At 34.6% G+C, this 19,998-nt stretch overlaps 2 protein-coding genes across 3 annotated transcripts; one reads left to right on the top strand and one right to left on the bottom strand.

Annotated features, from left to right (window-relative positions):
• The first annotated feature begins 6,331 nt into the window (after positions 1 to 6,331).
• LOC115963198 (fatty acyl-CoA reductase 3-like) lies at positions 6,332 to 15,489 on the top strand. Of its 2 annotated transcripts, XM_031082125.1 has the most exons (10): positions 6,332 to 6,488; positions 6,732 to 6,835; positions 7,829 to 8,031; positions 12,102 to 12,202; positions 12,322 to 12,514; positions 12,677 to 12,838; positions 14,107 to 14,188; positions 14,322 to 14,588; positions 14,797 to 14,924; positions 15,010 to 15,489. In XM_031082125.1, the coding sequence occupies exons 1-10, from the start codon at positions 6,410 to 6,412 to the stop codon at positions 15,164 to 15,166; spliced, it is 1,476 nt and encodes a 491-aa protein (XP_030937985.1). In that variant the 5' UTR covers positions 6,332 to 6,409; the 3' UTR covers positions 15,167 to 15,489. The 2 variants fall into 2 exon arrangements, with proteins under 2 accessions (XP_030937985.1, XP_030937986.1); XM_031082126.1 differs by lacking the exon at positions 12,677 to 12,838.
• A 434-nt stretch (positions 15,490 to 15,923) lies between these two features.
• Positions 15,924 to 18,224, bottom strand: LOC115964964. The gene is made up of 2 exons (XM_031084180.1): positions 16,651 to 18,224; positions 15,924 to 16,547 (listed from the first exon to the last, which is right to left on the bottom strand). Exons 1-2 carry the CDS (start codon positions 18,222 to 18,224, stop codon positions 15,947 to 15,949), a joined length of 2,175 nt encoding a protein of 724 aa, XP_030940040.1. The 3' UTR covers positions 15,924 to 15,946.
• Positions 18,225 to 19,998: the final 1,774 nt, after the last annotated feature.

Genomic DNA, 19,998 nt, shown 5'->3' with positions numbered 1-19,998 from the left:
CACCCAATACTTACTCAATATCTCCCACTTTCGATGATAATAACAATAATCATCAGCAACTGGCGCTGCTGCCGGTGTTGCCACCCCTTTCCGAACAGAAGCGAGGGTTTTCTTTCCCTGGCCACAAAGGCTTGCTAGGTTCGCCTTGTTCTTTGCAATTTTTATTTTTATTTTTTTTTTGGGTTTAACTGTAATTTTGTAATTGTAACTGTACGGCACCTAAACGTCCAAGTTCATATTGGGCCTTGGACCATGAATCAATGATATGGGCCAAGGATCTAATCTTCACATCGACAAAGGCCCCGGCCCAGACCCACGAATAGCCACCAACGTGGACTGAGTATTGTTAGGACACTTAGAAAGCGAATCGCATATGCCCTGCTTATAGGATGCTCGAGAAACCATTCCCGGTAACTATGCACATGCTCGGTCACATTGCCCGGACACATCACCGTTTATGTGCCCGGCAGAACCTTAAGAAATTCCGCTGCCGAACATATTAACTGAAGTGGGAACTATTTCCAAGGCCACTCGTACCTAAAAACCCACTTGAGCCCATTGACATTGGACCCTTCTTTGCACTAAGAGAGAAGATAATGATGATCACCCCATTAACGAAGGCTATAAATAGGAGAAATGAATGGATAGTTGGGGGATGCAATTTTGAGGAAAAGAAGAGAGTAAGAAAGAAAGAGAGAGAGAGAGGAGTTAACATTGAGAAAAGGGAGAAAAGTGTTTGCATTGGGTCCCTTATCCTAAGACAACCCAAGATAGGATACTCAGATCTATCAAATAAATAGATTGTGAGCCCAAATAGTAGTTTGGCCCATCAAGTCCGTCCTTGAAGCTTACAGTAACTATGGGATTAACTGTAAAGTTTGAATTGAATCTTGCTTGTTGCGTGTACTTGGTGCTTGTTTAACTGTTTAGTTGATTACTTATTTATTGCTAGGGGTTATGGTGCAGTACTGTACTAATTTAGAGTTAATTAATTGTTGATGGATTTGAGGGTTTTTTTTTTTTTTTTTTTTTTTTTCCTGCTTGGAATCGCATAGTTGATCTTGTGTCAGAATTGATTTTATGTACTGTGAAAACGTATGCAAGTGGGCATTCAATTATGATTTATGAACAAAAGAGCCAAGAGCTTTACAACTCAACATTTAAAGATGTCTAGGGATGCATTATTGGATATTTTTAGAAGGAGAATTAGTATCACAATGGCCCGAGAAAATTTATGCATCTCAATTTTGTTAGTTAATAGGATCTCATGGTTGAATTAGAAGGAAGAACTATTTGCAATCTAGTGGGTTGGTTTGGTATGAGAAGTTGTAGGAAAGAGTATATTACAACATTTCTTATTTGTGATTTTTTGGTTTTCCTATTCTTTGCCATATCTTGTTGTGTTTCCTATATATACTTGCATTTTTTTTTTTTTTTTTTTTTTTTGTAGAAACAGTTGGTCTTATTTAATTAATAGATAAAGAGTTCATACTCCAACATCATACTCCAACTGACGGGCACATAGTCTATTACTCCCGAGGCCAGCCAAATCTCTTACATAACAGTGATATATATAACTGGGACAAGTACTATATGCAGACAAAAGATTTTGTTGGTGGGTTCCCTACTTCACTAGTACATCCGTGCATCTGTTCGCCTCAACAAGCCGATGCGCCTGCACCACCTATGCCTGCTCCATGAGGCTCCTGCAATTGCATATTATAGACATCATATCTGGAGGGTAAGAAGCATTTCTATCAGTTAACCAAGATAATATTGTAGTAGAATCAATCTCCAACTGGATATATCTAAACCCCAATTCCAATGCTAATAGAAGCCCCTATCGGACTGCTACCAATTCGGCCATATTATTGGTTGCGATGCCCAGATTTAACGCAAAGCCTGATATCCACAATCCATAATTATCGCGTAATAAACCCCCTGCGCCAGCGAATATTGGCTTCACAGTTTCATCCCTCTGATACCTCCTCACCGAATCGGCTTGTTGAGTGCGCAGCACTTGGAAGTTAAATGATGCTGCATGGCCACGTTGGGTTAACGCTAGACGAGGGTCTCGTGTATGGGTCATTGCTCGTGGTTGAGTGTCTTTGTTCAGTCCACGTGGCTGAGGTTGATGAGTCTGCACTGTCTTCCATGGAATTTGTGAGGTATCAGACTCGGTGAGCCCCTTAACTCCACTTGTCGTGATAACTTATGCCGACATGTCCGTTGCCCCGTCCCTAGCTTCGGAGTAGTGGACATCCTTATGTCCTACTCTCCCACATCGATAACAAAGCAGCGAAATGTTTTCGTAGACAATATCTTGCCAAGATGCGTCAATTTTGACACATTTAGGCAAGGGATTGGTATATTAATTTAAACACACAATTGCGCATACCTGCCCCTAATGGCGGCACTTGTAACCGCATTTAACTTTAGAAGCTTCCCTAGTTATTCCCCACATGTTTCAAAAACTCTGGATGATAATATTCTATGGGTAATTGTTCTAAGCGGATCCAAACCGCGGTGGTTGTCAATTTTGCCACATTAGGGTGAAAGTCCACCTCCCATGCCTGAACATAGAGATACTATTCACCCACAAACCAAGGACCATCCATGAGTGCATGTTGATAATCCTGCTGGACTGCAAATTTCATAATGAAGAAACCATATCCGATATCAATTAAAGTCATGTTACTTGTTGGACGCCAAATACCCGCTAACCTGGTTTGGAGAGCATGAAATCCTAACTGTTTACCCATAAGTTTGAGTATGACACTCGTTTGCCATGGCCCGACCAGCTTGCGCTTCATCTTTGTAGACACCGTGATTGCCCATGCATCATCAATCAAGCATTCTTCCTCCCTAGGTTGATCTCCTTCCCTCTTTGGCTACTCCCTATCCTCGGTTTCAATTTTAGTTTGCTTATCAACGCCCTCATCCCCTGCTCCATATTCCGTGTCTTGCATGAAGACATCCTTAGCCACCTCCGCATAGGTTTTTTTTTTTTGAGTTACCCTTCAGGAACTTGCTCTTGGGGTCGTCACTTTCAGGAGCTTGTGTTTGTTCGTTTAGACCCCTTAAACCAGATTGTTTAACCTAATTAATTAACCAAGTTGATTATTAGGTTTATTATTCAGATATAGGTTAAACAATAATAAATCATATCATGCAAAGCAATGGAAAATAAATAATACCACAATATGATGACCTAGGAAAACCAATGAAACGAACTGTTTTAAGGTAAAAACCTGGAGATGATTTGACCTAACTATTCTCAAGGTAAAGTAAATCCACTATAAGAGAATCAAAATTTTTACAATCAGATTTAACCCTAAATCTATTACTACCTCATGTAGTAACTTACTGACACGACCATGTGCAAGCTCCGAATCCATGGACCCCTTCTCTTCTCGAATTTATACCAACACAAGCACCCTTACTTGTGACTTTGAGATCCCACTCAAAGGTTTAGCAACACAAACTCTCCAGTTTGTGACTCCAAGACCACCCTTGAAGGTTTAGATTATCAACTATTGTTGATCTTGTTGTAGCAACTTCAGATCTACCGGATCTAATGATATAAGAATGATTTTCGGTAGTGACTTTGATAAAGGAAGACACAATACCTTTTTGATCTCACAAGAGCACCTCCAAAGTCTCTAAAAGCTCTCAAAACGTAGTTAGGATTTTTCTTTATATACTAGAAGTGTTTCACTTGAAACCCAAAACGTTTAAGTAGAGTTTGGGCAGAAATAGAATTCTACAGAAATTTTATGTCTGTGATTTTCGATCAGTCGGATCTAATTTTCGATCAGTCGAATTTTACTGAATTTGAATTTTTTGATTTTCAATCGGTCGGATCTAATTTTCGATCGGTCGGATTTCACTTAATTTGAGTTCTCCTTTTTGCAGATTGAATGTTCTTGTATTTTGACTTGTAGTACCTTAAGTATTGTCTAATAAACTCTATAGACTCTAAGATCTATACCTAGACAAGTTTGTGCTCACGGTTTTCCAATTGTTCTAAACTTTTAGAACCTAACAGCTTGCATGCTTGTTTTTCCTTTAACCCTTGCAATCTTCATTGGTTTATTTTCATTTCTATTTTGTTTATGTTTGTATTGAATTTTTCAGAGCAATTTGATGGTGGCAATTTTGCCAAACTTTTTGTTGGATCTGTTCCCAGTATGGCCACTAAGGAAGATGTAAGTCAATCAATTCATATACAAAAAAAATGGTTGTTATGCTATTTTTTCCCTGTTATCCTGTTATTGTTTTATGTTGTTGATGTCAGATTCACCCTCTGTTTGAGGATCATGGAAATGTCATAGAGGTTGCTTTGGGTGAAAATAGCTAAATACCACGTTTTGGCAAAATTTGTGGCAAACTAGCACTGTTTCAGAAATATCTAACAATCTACCACTTTTTTAGTACTCGAGTTTCAAAAAATCGAGTTCTAAATAGTGCTTGAGTTCAGTGTGAGTCGCTAGTGTGGCACTGCTGACCTAGAATTCGAGGAATTAAAAAAATAATGTCGTACTCGATATTGCAAAAATCGAGTATTTCTTTATAGTACTCGAGCTTAACAAAGTCGAGTACCTTGTTTTTCTTTTTTCTTTTTCTACTTTTTGTTTCGTGCAAAATTTTTACTTATTTCATCTTCAACTGCTTGTGATCAATTGTGTCCACCATGTTGGGTGCATCATAGTACCATGGGTCCAACCCACACTTGATAAAACACCTCATTAAAGAGGTGGTTGGACAAGCCACAAAAGTCAACCTATTTTCTTATTGGGCAGTGAATTAGGTGTGTTGGACACGTTGAGGAGAAAAAGAAGAAAAGAAAGGGGCTGATGCATTAAAGCTATTTGGCCTAAGGGAGAGTTGAAGGAAAAAGAAAGTAGCTGAAGGAAAGTGAGTTGCATTTATTGTGATTTGATGTCAAGAGTGTGAAAAGAAGAAAAGAAGGAAAAGATGAAAAAATAAAAGGAGAGGCCATTAAGCCAGTGAGCAAGAAGTGAAGTCCCAGAAAAAATGAGGACTAAGGGTCTGTTTGGATACAACTTATTTTTGCTGAAACTGAAAACATTGAAGCAAAATAAGTTTTAAATGTGTGAATAGTACCGTGGGACCCATTTTTAATTTTTTTCTAAATAAAGTTGCTGTGGGTCCTGTGAACAGTGCGTAAATAGTACATGAACAGTAAAATTTGTCTCTAAAAGCCGAAAACGCATGAAAAAAAAAATGAAAAAAAGAAGAAGAAAAGAAGCAAAACGCAAATGCCAAACGCAACATAATTCCTATCCAAACACTCACTAAGTGTAGTCTTGAAGAACTGGTGGACATAAGGATCACAAGCAGTTGAAGATGAAATAAGTAAAAGTTTTGTATGAAACAAAAAGTAGAAAAAGGAAAAAAAAAAAAAAGAAGCAAAACAAACAAAGTACTTGACTTTGTTAAGCTCGAGTACTATAAAGAAGTACTCAATTCCATAATATCGAGTACCATATTACTTTTTTAATTACATAAATTCTAGGTTAGCAATGTTATGCTGGCGACTCACTTAGGAACTCGAATACTATTTAGAAATCGATTTTGTGAAACTCGAGTACTAAAAAAATGATAAATTACTAAATATTTTTGAAACAGTACTAATTTACCACAAATTTTGCCAAAATATGGTATTTGGCTATTTTCGCCGGTTTCTTTGATTAAAGATAAGAGAATAGGACAACAACAAGGCACGTGTAGATGCTAATTTCTATGAAATAATTGCCTTGGTTTAGCGCCGACCTTTCTATCCATATGTACGTAATTGCTTTGGTTCAGGCCGACCGATCCATAAACATTGATGGTTTGTGGTCCAACTAGCTTCCTACTTATTTATTTCTTTCTTTTTCTTTTTTATTTTTATTTATCAGAAATACTCTACTGGGCAATTCAGCAATGAGATTTTGGTAGACACTGCATTGGGCTAATCTCCAACCACCTTGGTTCGGATATTTAAAATATGAGTTTTATTTATGTGTGTGAATTACCAATTAGTTTAATTTGTAAAGTCTCATTTTTGTTGAATAAAATATCTGAAATTTAAACTTTATTTATACCGAAAATTGATTGATGTTTTAGTCTAATGATAAAAGTAATTTTATCATTAATTATCATGGAATAGACACCATAAATTGAACTTCTATGGAATCTATAAGAATAAAAAAAAAATACAAAACATATTTCTATTATTTTTCCTTTAATAAGTTGTGTTTGGACGAAAAATTTTAGAAATTATTTTGGACAATATGTATTTGGCAATTCTATATAAAGCAAGGTAACTCTCAATTTAGAAGTCATCCACTTCTTGCTTTGAGATCATCATCATCTACTCTCTGCCTTTCTCATTTCTTCTCTCATGGAGTTGGAATGTATACTCCAATTTTTTGAGAACAAGACTATTTTAATCATTGGTGCCACAGGCTTTCTAGCAAAAGGTTCTCTCTCTCTGCCCGCGCTCCTGAAATGCATTTATTTTTGTTTGTTCAAAGCTATAAATATAAACAACCTAGAAAGCAAATTGCTTGTATATAGTCTACTTGACTCCATTCGTTTATGTGTGTATGTGTATATATCTATATATTCCTATGTTTGTGTTATGCTTTGTTTATAATTCTATGTATATGTGTGTTGAAAGGATGTTGGTGCTAGTGATAACTTGCTTTTATAAATGAACGCAGTTTTTATGGAGAAAATACTAAGGGTTCAACCAAATGTAAAAAGGATCTATCTTCTTTTGAGAGCTTCAGACAATGAGTTTGCTACACAACGGTTTTGTCATGAGGTACCTTATTTAGTAGTAGTAGTAGTAGTAGTAGTTGTCTTTTTTTTTTTTTTTTTTTTTTTTTTTTTTTTTTTCTGTAAGCAGGAGATTTTATGTGTCACATACATGATTTTTTTAAAGACTAAAAAGTAAAATACATCATTTTCAAGTTTGAGGGAATTGATTGTGTGCTATGGGGAAGAATAAAATCGTGAGGGGTATGAACCCCAAAATGGACAATATCTATATGGTTGAGGTGGGCTTGGTAGTGTACTAATAAATGTGAGGAACTGAGAACAAAAAGATGAGAGAGATGAAAAATGGGGGAGAGATAGCTAAAGAGAGAGAATTAAAAAAAAAAAAATTCATATATATATATACATATATTTTTTATCTTGAACAAAATGATATAGTTTTAACTTACAAGTTTAAATGGCATTCAACAATAACACCATTCCTTCAAATGGATGGAATGACAAAATTAAGAACAATGTTCAACGTTAAGAACTAAAATAAAGTCCCACTCTACTATAAGAGTTAGATCCTTTTGTAGTGATACTTTAGGTTAAGTAATGTGTTTGAGTTTGGTGAGAGAGTGTAATTAAGTGTGTGTGTGTTTAACAGTTAGTTTGTTTCCCATTACTTAAAGCCCCACTCTACTACTACTACAAGAGTTAGGCCCTTTTATATTAGTACTTTGGGTTAAGTAATGTGTTTGATCTTGGCGACATAGTGTAATTAAGTGTGTGTGTGTTTAACAGTTAGTTTGTTTCTAAAAAAAAAAAAAAAAACTAAAATAAAGAGTTTTAAACATTAATAACCAAAATAAAAATTATCCCAAATTTAATTGGTTTAATTTACAATTTAGTCTTCTTTTAATTTCAAAATAATTTTTATTCTTAATTGCAAAATAAGGGTAAAATAAATTTATTTAATTTTTATTCTTAATACAATATTCGTACTAAATAGGCTTAAATGGTTTTTTTTTTTTTTTTTCATTGGTTTGATTTGCAGGTAATAGGACTAGACCTATTTAACATTCTAAGAAAGAGTTTGGGTGCAAATCTAGAATCCTATGTATTTGAGAGGATTACTCCTATCTCTGGTGACATTTGTGACGTGAATTTGGGAATCAAAGATTCTATATTAAGAGAAGAGATGTGGAATGAAATAGACATTGTCTTAAATTCTGCTGCTACAACAAACTTTGATGAAAGGTAACAAAAGTGATTCATATAATTAATCTCTCTCTTTCTCTCTCTATATATAAATATTTATTGCTAATCCGTGCGATGCACCAAATAGTTAGCAAATGTTAAATATTTTCACTTTGTTCAATGCTACAATTATTTAAAAAAGAGATTAAAATCAATATAAGATGAAATAAAGATATACATATCTTGAGAAATAACCATATTGTGTGTTTATTTTTTAATTTTTAATTTATATAAGATGAAACGGAAGATACACTACTTTTGTTTCTACCGTGCTATTCATTTTCATAAAAACAATTGATAAACATTCACAATATGAAGGAAGACATGACAAACAAACTTAAGCCTACTAGACATCAAATTTATGAAATAATCATACATGATCCACATCTTCATATGCATATTTTCCACCAAGCTTGAGCATAACTGATATAAGTGTCTCCGAAGCATTTATCTCTCTGTAGAAAAATCAAGTAGGACAACCTAAAAGCAATTCAACAACTAAATCCGGTGTTGTGCATGTGTAGATATACCTTGCACCACAAAACAACATTTTCAAATTTCTTATAAAATATGATTGCAAATTAATGACGTTATACATAATTTCAGGACAATAATTAAAAAAAAAAATCTTAGTTAAATTATGATGCTAGAAATTGTGTTAAAACATTGGACAAAGAAACCTTGGTGGAGTTGGAGAAATTGTTGCTTTCCATTTAAATTAAATTAATCCTTAATGTTTGCACTGTCCACAAACAACACAATCATATAATTATAATGGAAATTCTCAGCTATTTTTTTTTAATAAGTAAAAATTGCATTAAAAAAGTTGAAGGGCACCAGCTACGTACCCAGACTGCCAGACATTCAAATTAAAACATGTGGGGGTACTTACTAACAATTCACAATAACTATAAGGATTATTTTGAAGAAAAAAAAAAAAAAAAAAAAGGCGAAAATGCACTTTTGGTCTCTATATTTTGGGTTAATTCTCGTTTTGGTCCCTAAATTGATTTTGCTCCTAGGTCAGTCTTTGAAATCAGAAAATCGATATTATTTTGATTCCTGCCATCAACCTAGTAACAGAAAATGCATATGTGACAAACGGACTACACTGTTGGCATGTTATATGCTGACGTGGATAATAAAATAACAATAAAAAATTATATTTAGCATTTTAAAATGCCACGTTAGCATTTAAATTAATAAAAAAAAAAAAAAAAACCAGCTCAGAAAATTCAAACTAAAAAATAAAATAAGTTAAAAAAAAAACCTTAAATCTAATTAAAAAAAATTAATGCTAAAAAAAAATTAAATTAATTTTTTTAAAAAAACCTTAAATATTATGCTAATCTGCATAATCCAACAAAGCTCATCACTGATCAGTGACTTAAGTCTTTATTACATTGTCTCATATAGACATGGCAAAACGGGCGGGGCGGGTCGAGTCAAACGGGTCACGGGTCAAACGGGTCACGGGTCAAAAATGGGTCATTTTAAGCGGGTTGAAAATGGGTTCAGGTCAATCAGGTTGTGGGTCGGGTCGGGTTGGGTCAGGTTGACCCGTATTTTTCACATGAAATTTTTTATTTTTTTATTTTTTTATAAAGAAAATAATATGTATTTGCCATTTGGATAGTTACGAAACATATTACTTGATGTAAAATGCATTATTTTGAATTCACTACTTATATCAAGAATAAACTTAGTTAAACTTATTAATACTTATTCAATAATTTTAAAATTATACAAATCCTAACATTGCTATCTAAAACAAAACAACACAAAGATAAGTAAAACAAATATACAAGTTTTATTTTTACACAATATCAGCATTCCAAAAAAAAAATAATTACAAATGACTTATTGGATAACTCATTTGATAAAGAATAAAAACATATAAGAAAGTTACAATTTTAAAAATTAATTTTATAATCTATTATCAATTGTGGTTGACACTCTATTTCAATTTGAGATATACATTAAAGTTTGATTGCTTACTTATTTATACCTAGTCTCTTTTATGAAGATCATATCATTGTTAAGCAGCACACACTCTAGGAAATATCATAATTTATTTTGAAAAGCCGTTTATTTTGAACATAAATTTTTAAAAAATAGATCTAAGTGTTCATAATTTATACTAATTTGATACTTTGGCTTTACTATTTTCATACTTGTGAATGTGTCTCACACATATCTACAATTTTAAATCTATTTTTAACTTTACTATAACCAGATTATCTTGGTATGTACTTTGCTATTTGATATCTAAAAATCTTTACTCATTACAAAATGCTCAACCATTTATTTTTCAATTAATTTGCATGCAGTTATATAAATGTATCAATTGTTTCCTTAAAGCTCACAATAAACAATTAAACCAATATTGTCTTAATTTCACTATTTTTTTTTTACCAAAAAAAAAGTTTTAAAAAAATGGTTCAGTTTCGGGTCGGGTCGGGTCAGGTTGACTCGCAAAAAACACGGATCGGGTCACAGGTCAACCCGTTTTTGCTTCAAGTCAAAAAAATCGGGTTCGGGTCGGGTCGGGTCAGAAAATTCTGACCCGTTTTGCCATGTCTAGTCTCATAGTCTCAACCACGCTCAGGCTTCTCTCTATCTCCTCCAAATCCGTATACAATTCTCTTAGAAAATCCAGCTTTATATCACCCTATTCATTTACTCACTTAGAAACCCATCTCTGTAATCCCACAAGCTCTCTTATCTCTGCAAACCCATCTGGGTCTCCTCTAAACCAATTCAATTCTATAAATCTAGCAAAAATTCTAGATGGGTATTCGTTTTCTCACCATTTTGATCGAAATTTCAGTTCTTTCAGCTCCAAGATTGGTTTTTGTAAGGTTTCTTCATCTGGGTATTGGGTTAATTATGCAAATTTAAGGACTTGTGAAAGAAATGGAAGTGGGGTTTTAAGGGGTCAGGGTTTAGCGAGTGGATTGAGGAGTTTTAGTAGTGAATCGGACAGGGATCCATAGGGTATGATGTTGTTATTGTTGGGGCAGGACCGACGAGGTTATTGGCGAAGATAAGGTTGAAGCAAATGTGCACTGAAAAGGGGGTTGATTTATTAGTGTGTGTTGTTGAGAAAGGTGTTGAAGTGGGTATGTTTCTCATATCATGGTTCCCACATCCAAAGATTCGAACGGTCTGACCGATCTTCGTTTTCTCGAATCAAGATCTCTCTCTTTCAGCTTTTTCTTTGGGGTCTGGCTTTGATCTGGATTTAGAGAATGAGATGGTCTGATCGGTGGCGATGGTGGTAATTGGTGGTCTGATCATTTGCTCTTGTTCTGTGTTTATTTGGTTGGGTTTGACTTGCTCTTAATCGATGGTGGTGGTGGGTTTGATCGTGAGAACTTGAAGTTTGCTTGGTTGCTCTTAATCAACTTGCTCTTATTCTGGGTTCGACCTGCACTGTTGGTTTATTTTATTTATTTCTTTGTTTTTCTGGAGATTAGATTTGATTGCTAGATTTGGATTTGGGGTTTGTCAGAGATTGGTTTGGTTGCTGGTTTATTTCTTAGATTTGGGAAGAACTTGAAGAACATGTTATTGCGGAAATAATAATAATAATAATAATAATAATAATAATAATAATAATAATAATAATAATATGCGGCTAACGTGTCTGTAATTTAATGAATTTAAGGCAGTGCATGCAAGTTACAACAATACCCAGACATTCCTCCTTGCTTTTGATGGTTGTCTTTTTTGAGGTTGCTAACTTGCTATTAGAGATATATGTAAATGCTGTAGCAACCCGCAGGAATTCCACAGCTCATGGAGGTTAGAGAGTTTGAGAGAGGGTAAAGGATTATGTTACATTCGAGTGTTTTAGAGTTTTAGATTCATGTTACGTTTACCTTTACGGTTTGATTTGGTTTTAAAGATGTGTAAAATTTGTGAGACTACTAAAACTTATGTAGCAAAATTTTATGAAATCAACTAATTGTCAAACGTATTCAGTTTTATATTATATATATATATATATATATATATATATATTTATATCTTTTTTTCTTTTTCTAATGCTTTCTTTCCTTTTTAAGATATGACGTTGCATTGGGCATCAATACATTTGGAGCTTTGCATGTTTTGAGCTTTGCAAAGAAATGTACTAAATTGAAGGTCCTTCTCCATGTATCAACTGGTCAGTGTAGACTTGATTATTGCCCTTATACACTAATAAGCTACTTTGATCACCCATATTCTTCATTGCAATCGTAAAAAATGAGCTCTCTTCAATAAACTATTGATGTTGTTTCACAGCTTATGTGTGTGGCGAGAAGGACGGGTACATACTAGAGAGCCCAATTTACATGGGAGACAGGCTAAAGGGAACTTCAAGATTAGATATCAATGTCGAAAAAGAACTTGTGGAGGAATACCTAGATAGATTAAGAGTACAAGGTGCCACGAATGAAGAAATCACATCAACCATGAAGGATTTTGGCACCAAAAGGTTTTTAAGAATCTTACAAAATATGTTATATGCTTTAATAACATTTCGAAATAACATAATATATATTTACTCAAACATTTTGTGAAGTAATTATAAAGTCTTTCTCCACATGATTTTCCCCCCTTTTGTTAATTTTATTTGTTTCTTTTTATTAATTGCTAGGGCAAAACTATATGGATGGCCAAACACCTACGTGTATACGAAGGCATTGGGGGAAATGCTTTTAGGAAACTATAATAAGAATTTGCCCTTAGTTATCATACGCCCCACTATGATAACCAGTACATATAAAGAGCCATTTTCAGGTTGGATTGAAGGCGCGAGGTAATTTTAATTTGACATGAAATTATAGAAGTTCACAATTTTGTGAAATTATTATTCATGTTTGGTTGGGTAATAATTAATTAAGAAGATTATGTGATCAAGAAAATAATGGGATTCAAGTAATAGTTTATTTAGTGTTAATAACTGTTAGGTTCTAAGAAATTAGGAACTAATGTATTAGAACTTCAATTTGTATTATGTTGGCAAATCATGATCAAAACATAGAGTCTAGGTTTAGGCTTGCTCAAAGTATGTTTATTTGTGAAATTAGAATCGAGTGATTGCAGAATTTATTGGACTAAATCTGCAAGGCTCGATCGATCGAAAATTAGACTCGATCGATCGAACCACGTGCAGATTTATTTCTCTGCAGAGTTCCAGTTTAGCCCAAACTCTACTTAAACGTATTAGGGTTCAAGTAAAACTCTCCTATATATAAGGGAAACCCTAGAACGTTTTTTAAAGTTGTTTTTAGAGAGATTAGAGTGCCTCTTTTTGTATTTAGGGTTTTGTACCCAAAGGCTCTCTAAAGGTTGCTCATATTTGCGGTTTGTGTAAATCTCTTGTGAGATCTAGAGGAGCTTTCCTTTACACAAGTTTAGGGTTTTCAAGGAGAAGATTTATCTACACCTTGATGATCAATTCAGTTGCTGCCATTGAAGTTTAAAGAAAACACAAGCGAGTGTGCTTGTAGCTGGTGGTGAATCCAAGAAAGAAGGAGTCCGTGGATTCGGAACTTGCACGTGGTCGTGTCAGTAAGTTCTACTGGTTGGTAGCAATAAGAAGTCGAGCGTGGGGGCTTGTAAGTCTTATTGTATGAACTTCGATTCTTTCAAGATAGTGGATTCAAGTTTACCTTGAGGATAGCTAGGTCAAATCCTCCCCAGGTTTTTTACTGGTTTGGTTTTCCTGGGTGATCATATCATTGTCTTATTTATTTTCCGCTGCTATGCATGATATGATTGTTTGATTGTGATAACCTAGACTTGGAATTTGGACTAAGTAACAACTTGACTAATTAACTAGGTTAATCCAATTGTGGTTTAAGGGGTCTAAAAACCATCAATAACATTCTTTATGGTGCCTTATGGTTTGAACCTCACCTTCTACTCCCCACTATTTAACTATGAAAAGAAACATTCAAGAAAATAACATTGAATTGGTCCTTTTGTTTTTTGTTTTAACAACCCCCCTCCCCCCCACCCCGCCGCCCCTCATAATATTCGTGATTGAATCTTGCTTGGTTAAATTTAATTTTCTTGTTACAGAACCGTTGATGGTGTAATTGCTGCCTACGGTAAAGGGAAATTGAAATGCTTTCTTGGCCATCCTAAGACAATCATGGATGTTGTGAGTTAAATTCATTCTTCACTCTTTAAGCAAGCACGTGTAGACAAATCTATTCATCTGGATTCTAAGCTTGTGTTTGCCCATTTAAGTCTTTTCAACGATCTTCCAATATTGAATTTTGAAAGTCATGCAGATACCAGCAGATATGGTGGTAAATTCTATGATTATGGCCATGGTAGCTCATGCAAATAAGTCTTCTCAGATCATCTTCCATGTGGGTTCTTCAATGAGAAATCCGATGAAACTCTCTAGTCTTTCAGATTTAATCTCTCTGTACTTCACTCAAAATCCATGGATTGATAGAAATGGAAAGTCAATCAAAGTCAGCAAGCCGATAGTCTTTAGCAATATTGCTATGTTTCAAGCATACATGGCTATTCGATATAAACTGCCGTTGAAGGTATTGGCCACCAAACACTGTTAAATATTTTTAGTGGTATTTTATTCTTGCAACAAAAAGAAAATATAGCATTTCCTTTCAAAGGTTCCTGTGAATCAGACAGTACTATGCATGCAATATCACAAAGAAAAGGTCCCCTCAATATGTGTATTCTCTATACTATTACTATAATATTACTATTTTTTTTTCCTGGCTTTATTTTTTGAAGGTGTTATGGTTAGCAAATCTGGTGCTTTTCCAGTATTATCGGGAAATATATATTAATCTTAACCGGAAGGTCAAAGTAGTGATGCGATTGGTTGACCTCTACAAACCATATGTATTTTTTACTGGTTGGTAGGTATTGTTTATTTTCATATATTAATTTTTCAATCGTGTTTTCAATGAATGCACTGATAATAATCTTTTGCTTTCCATACAGCTTTGATGACTCCAACACAGAAAAGCTGCGAGTGACGATTAGAGAGAACGATGTCGACATGCATTTGTTTAACTTTGATCCAAAGTGCATTGACTGGGAAGACTACTTTATGAACACTCATATTCCTGGCCTGATAAAGTACTCAATGAAACGATAACTTTGAGGGATTGTTTATTTTTATTTCGAAAAATGTTGTGGTTTAATTTGGAATTTCTATCATCAATAAGGCAATTGCAACCTACCAAGCTAGTTGCCATTTTGTTTAGAATTTTACTTGGAGTGAATTAGTGTTCAGAAATTAAATATGCAAGAAGTAAATGAATTGATGTGAGGAGCTAAATAAATGTATGTTACGAATAAATGAAGTGTGAAAAGGGAGTTAAAGGGTTGTATTTGGAGTATACATACCCCTTGCATTTACCCATTTGTAACCTTGTGTGTGTTTGGTAATAGCTTATAAGCCAATTTTTTTGCTTTTTTGGAATGTGAGTTCAAATAAAAATTTTTAGTATTTAAATACTAAGTTGCACGGACACAGACATGGACACGGACACGACATGGACACGGACACGGGGATACGGCAATTTTTGAAAAATAAGGACACGACACGGCGGCGACACGGCGGCGACACGGCGGTTAAATAATTAATTAAATTTTATATTTAGACACATTTTTTAATATTTTTAGACATAAAATACATTTATATCTAGAATTCAAATTATGTAGAATTACGAATAAGTAAACTAACATCCAAAGTAGTACAATAATACACATAAAATGTTTAAAGTACAAACCATAAAAGGATAACAAGTTCAACATCAAACTAAAAACATAAAAGGATAATAAGTTCAACATCAAACTAAAAACATAAAAGGATAACAAGTTCAACATCAAACTAAAAACAGAAAAAGATAACAAGTTTTAAACTACAAGATTATCAAAGAACAACAACATCATCATCATCAACATAATCATTATTCTCAACAATACTTGTCTCCATCTCTGGCTCATCTAGTGTGAGATAAGCAACCTCAAGCAACCCAGGTCCTCCAAATGGCTCATCCCAATTATCTCCACCAATGTCCCACTTCTTAGATTCTCCACTATTGTACTCGGGCCTCCTCCTTGAAAGAAGTCGAAGATTAGAATGAACAAACACTAAATCTTCAGCACGTTTAGGAGTAATTCTATTCCTCCTCATAGAATGGATGAAGCCATAGGTACTCCAATTCCTCTCAGCACATGATGATGAGCAAGGCTGTTGAAGAAGTTTTAGAGCTAAAGTTTGAAGTATTGGTAAAGTAGACCCATAAGTTGACCACCAAAGCATTGGATTGTAGTTCCACCTATCCTCCATGTTATCCTCATCATAAACCTGTAATGAGTTAAACAAACCAAACTCCACATTAACTTTTTGCCTATCATCAGGATCAGGAAAGATCCTTTTGAGACACTTGTTTCTCTCCACTGAAATTTCAGCATCCTTATGTGGTGCAACACGGCCTCTAACTTCCTCAATCCATTTAATAGTATAATACCTAGTTAAAAACAAATAAACAAGTACAACTAATGAGTTTAGTTTATTTATTTGGAAATACCTAAAGAATATAAACGAAAAGATTAAAGAGATAGAAAAATTACTTTGGATTCAAGGAGTGGGCTAGGCAATGAAGTGGTGTGCAATTTTTAGTCCACCGTTCAATAAGTATATTGTGTACCACATCATAGAATGGAGACTCCTCATAGTCTTCCTTGCCTTCATGTTGGTATATTTCTTTCTTCACATTTTCTATCATGGAATCCCACATTTCATACACCTTATGGAGAATAGGTGCATCCGTGTCAGCCACTCGAAGCATCTCATAAATAGGTTCTGTGAATCTTAGAATGTATTCAACCTTGTCCCACCACAAATCATTCAAAATATAATCCCTCACAGTTTGAGCTTTTCCTACATCATCTTCTCTATATGACATCCATTCCTCACTAACAACCATATTTCGAAGATTTTGTTTTACTTGAAACAATCTTTTAAGCATGATAATTATTGAAGCAAATCGTGTTTCAGCAACAGCAAGTAACTTCAAAGGAGAATATGAATTAAAAATTGCTAATCTCATAGAATGATTTGTGATGAAAATACGAATGAAAGTTGCCTCATCTGAAACTTGTGCAATCCAGTTACATTCATTATATGCATTCTCATTCTGCAAAGAGTACTTAGGTGCACAAATATTCTTCAAAGCCAAATTGAGAGTATGCACAACACAAGGTGACCAAAATATATGAGGATATTCAGCTTCAACAATAGATCCTGCAGCCTTCATAACAGACGCATTATCAGTAATAATTTGGACAACATGTTGAGGCCCAACCTCACCAACAACCTTTAAAAACAAGTCAGCAATGAAGTGCTTGTCTTTGTACTCTTTGGTACCATCAATGGATTTGATAAAAATTGGCCCTTTCTGTGATGTAGCCATAAAATTGATAAGTGGCCTTTTTTGTACATCTGTCCACCCATCACTTACAATGCTTAAACCCTTTTCTTTCCAAGTGTCTTTAATTGCCCTCAACAACTTCTCAATATGTGCCTTCTCTTTTTGCAACAAAGTTGTTCTTAATTTATTGTAACCCGGAGGAACATAGCCCGCTAAATTATTATTAGCTGCAAACTTGATCATCTCAATCCAATACGGGTTCTTAGCAAAGTGAAAGGGTAAGCCAGCAGAGTAAAATGTCCTAGCAATAAGACAATCTAATTGCTCTCGACATTGATTGTTAAAAGCCCTCTCCAAAGGAGAATTCCCAATCCCAACCCCTTTTTTTTTTGGGAAAAATGGATGACTTGTAGCTGTACTACTCTCCCTACTATCCCAATTAGGACTAGTAGGAGAATCAGTTGGTAAAGACACTAACTTAGGCTTCTTCAATCTACGCGAAGATTCCTCAAATGCATCTTCTAATTTCTGCATTTCATTTTGATACTCATCTCCAACCTTGGCACATGCTTGTATTCCAAACTTAGGCAATTTTAACAAGTGTGCCTTCACCCTTGAATAAGACCCCTTAAAAATTTTTTCACAATAATTACATCTAAAAGAAACATTCCCACCACCAACACTTGCTTTTTCTAATCTAGTAACATATTTCCATAGAGGAGCAGCATTCTCAGAAGATGATTTCTCATTCTCACTTTCTTTTTCAGGATTCATTTTAATAATTCACCTACAATATTTAACTTCAATAAATAAATAAAACTATAGCAAGGCACAAAAACAAATTTATAAATGATAAGTTATAACTAAAAAAAAAAAGAAAAAAAGAAAAAAAAAGACAGAGGTCACGGCACCACAGCAGCAGTAAAAAAAAAAAAAAAAAAAAAAAAAAAAAAAAAAAAAAATCAGACAAAACACGTTATATATATAAAAGTGCTTTAACAGTAAACATTACACCCACCCACACTAAAATTAACACTTGAAAGAAAGAATGAAAAAAAAAAAGCAGAGAGAACAGAGAAGAGGTGAATCGGACCTGTTGTCCGCACCGAGAGAGATGGAGATCGGAAGGGACGGATGGAACGCCGTCGACGTCAGAGCTCGCCGATCGGCACGAGCTAACTCCGGCGAAGAACAGACAGCAGCGGCAGCGAAGTGGGTTTCAGCAACAGAGAAGAAGTGAAGAACTTGAGTTTTGTGGTTTGAACTTCCAATTTTCAGATTCTAAAAATGTTTTATGGTTTTAGGGTTGTCACAGATCAACGGTAATGGTAAGTCCATCTGTCAAAATCTGTGCTTTTTTCCTTTTTTTTTTTTTTCTTTTTTTTACTGCTGGCGTGTCAGACGCGTCGGAACCGCGTCCGCGCCGTGTCGGCGCCGCGTCGGAGCCGTGTCGGAGCCGTGTCGGAGAAGTGAAAAAAAAAAAAAAAAAAAAAAAGGGACACCGCCGGACACCGGAAACTGGCGCGTCGTCCCCGTTCCAGTGTCCGACACGTGTCGGACGCGAACACGACGCCAAAAATGGCGTGTCCGTGCAACCTAGTTTAAATATTGAAAACTGTAGACCAAAAACAATGTGTTTGGTAGAAGGGTTTGAGCAAGATTCAACAGTGTTTGAGTCAGTTTTCAATTTTGGGTTTATACACTGCATTTTGAGAACACATCTAGAGTAGTTTTCAATTTGAGTAACAATGCTGAATGATATTGTTATAAATATTTTGAAAAGCATGATGGGACCCACTTATAGGACAACACACAACCTTTTTATTTTCTCTCTCATGCATAGCTTTTTTTCCCTCTCTCTCTTGCACGAACGTGTATTAGTAGTTGTCTTCTCTCTCTTGTTTTGTTTTTGGTGTTTTCTGGTGTTCTTCTCACAAATCAATCAAAACCCATTTGAATTCAATTTACACCAACAAACAAAACCTAGAGCAACAAAACACCAAACCCATTTGAGTTTAATCTCCACCCTCAAAACACAAACCAAATCAAACATCTAGAGCAAACAAAAGAAAGAAACAACTAAGGAGAAGCTAAAGAGAGATGAAAAATAGGGGAGAAATAGCTAAAGAGAGAGAATTAAAAAATAAGAAATAAAAATATTACTTTTTTTTTTTTTGTGTAATGACGGACTATAATAGTATCCAATTATAATCTTGTACATTTATGAGCCATTATAAATGTAATGTGTTATTCAAGATGGGACTCCTCCTCCCCCCTTTCCTTTTTCATGTGCCTTGAAGGTTCCAAAAACTAATAGGAAGTTGATCTCATTTTAATGCAGAAGATCGAAATAAATGACCTTAAGCTCCGTTGTTATGAAATATATGATAAATTACAAATGCCCAAAATCAGAAACCGTAGGAAGTCACAAAGAACATCTAAGCATATTTTTACTTTCATTTGAAAGAAGTTAATCATTTAATTGGATTTAGATTCTACTCTCTAGTATATCATAGAAATGTAATACCATGAACAACCACCAATATGG

The sequence above is a fragment of the Quercus lobata genome, chromosome 10 (assembly GCF_001633185.2).
Source record: "Quercus lobata isolate SW786 chromosome 10, ValleyOak3.0 Primary Assembly, whole genome shotgun sequence".
Classification (NCBI taxonomy): domain Eukaryota; kingdom Viridiplantae; phylum Streptophyta; class Magnoliopsida; order Fagales; family Fagaceae; genus Quercus; species Quercus lobata.
This window is presented reverse-complemented; position numbering and strand designations above follow the sequence as displayed.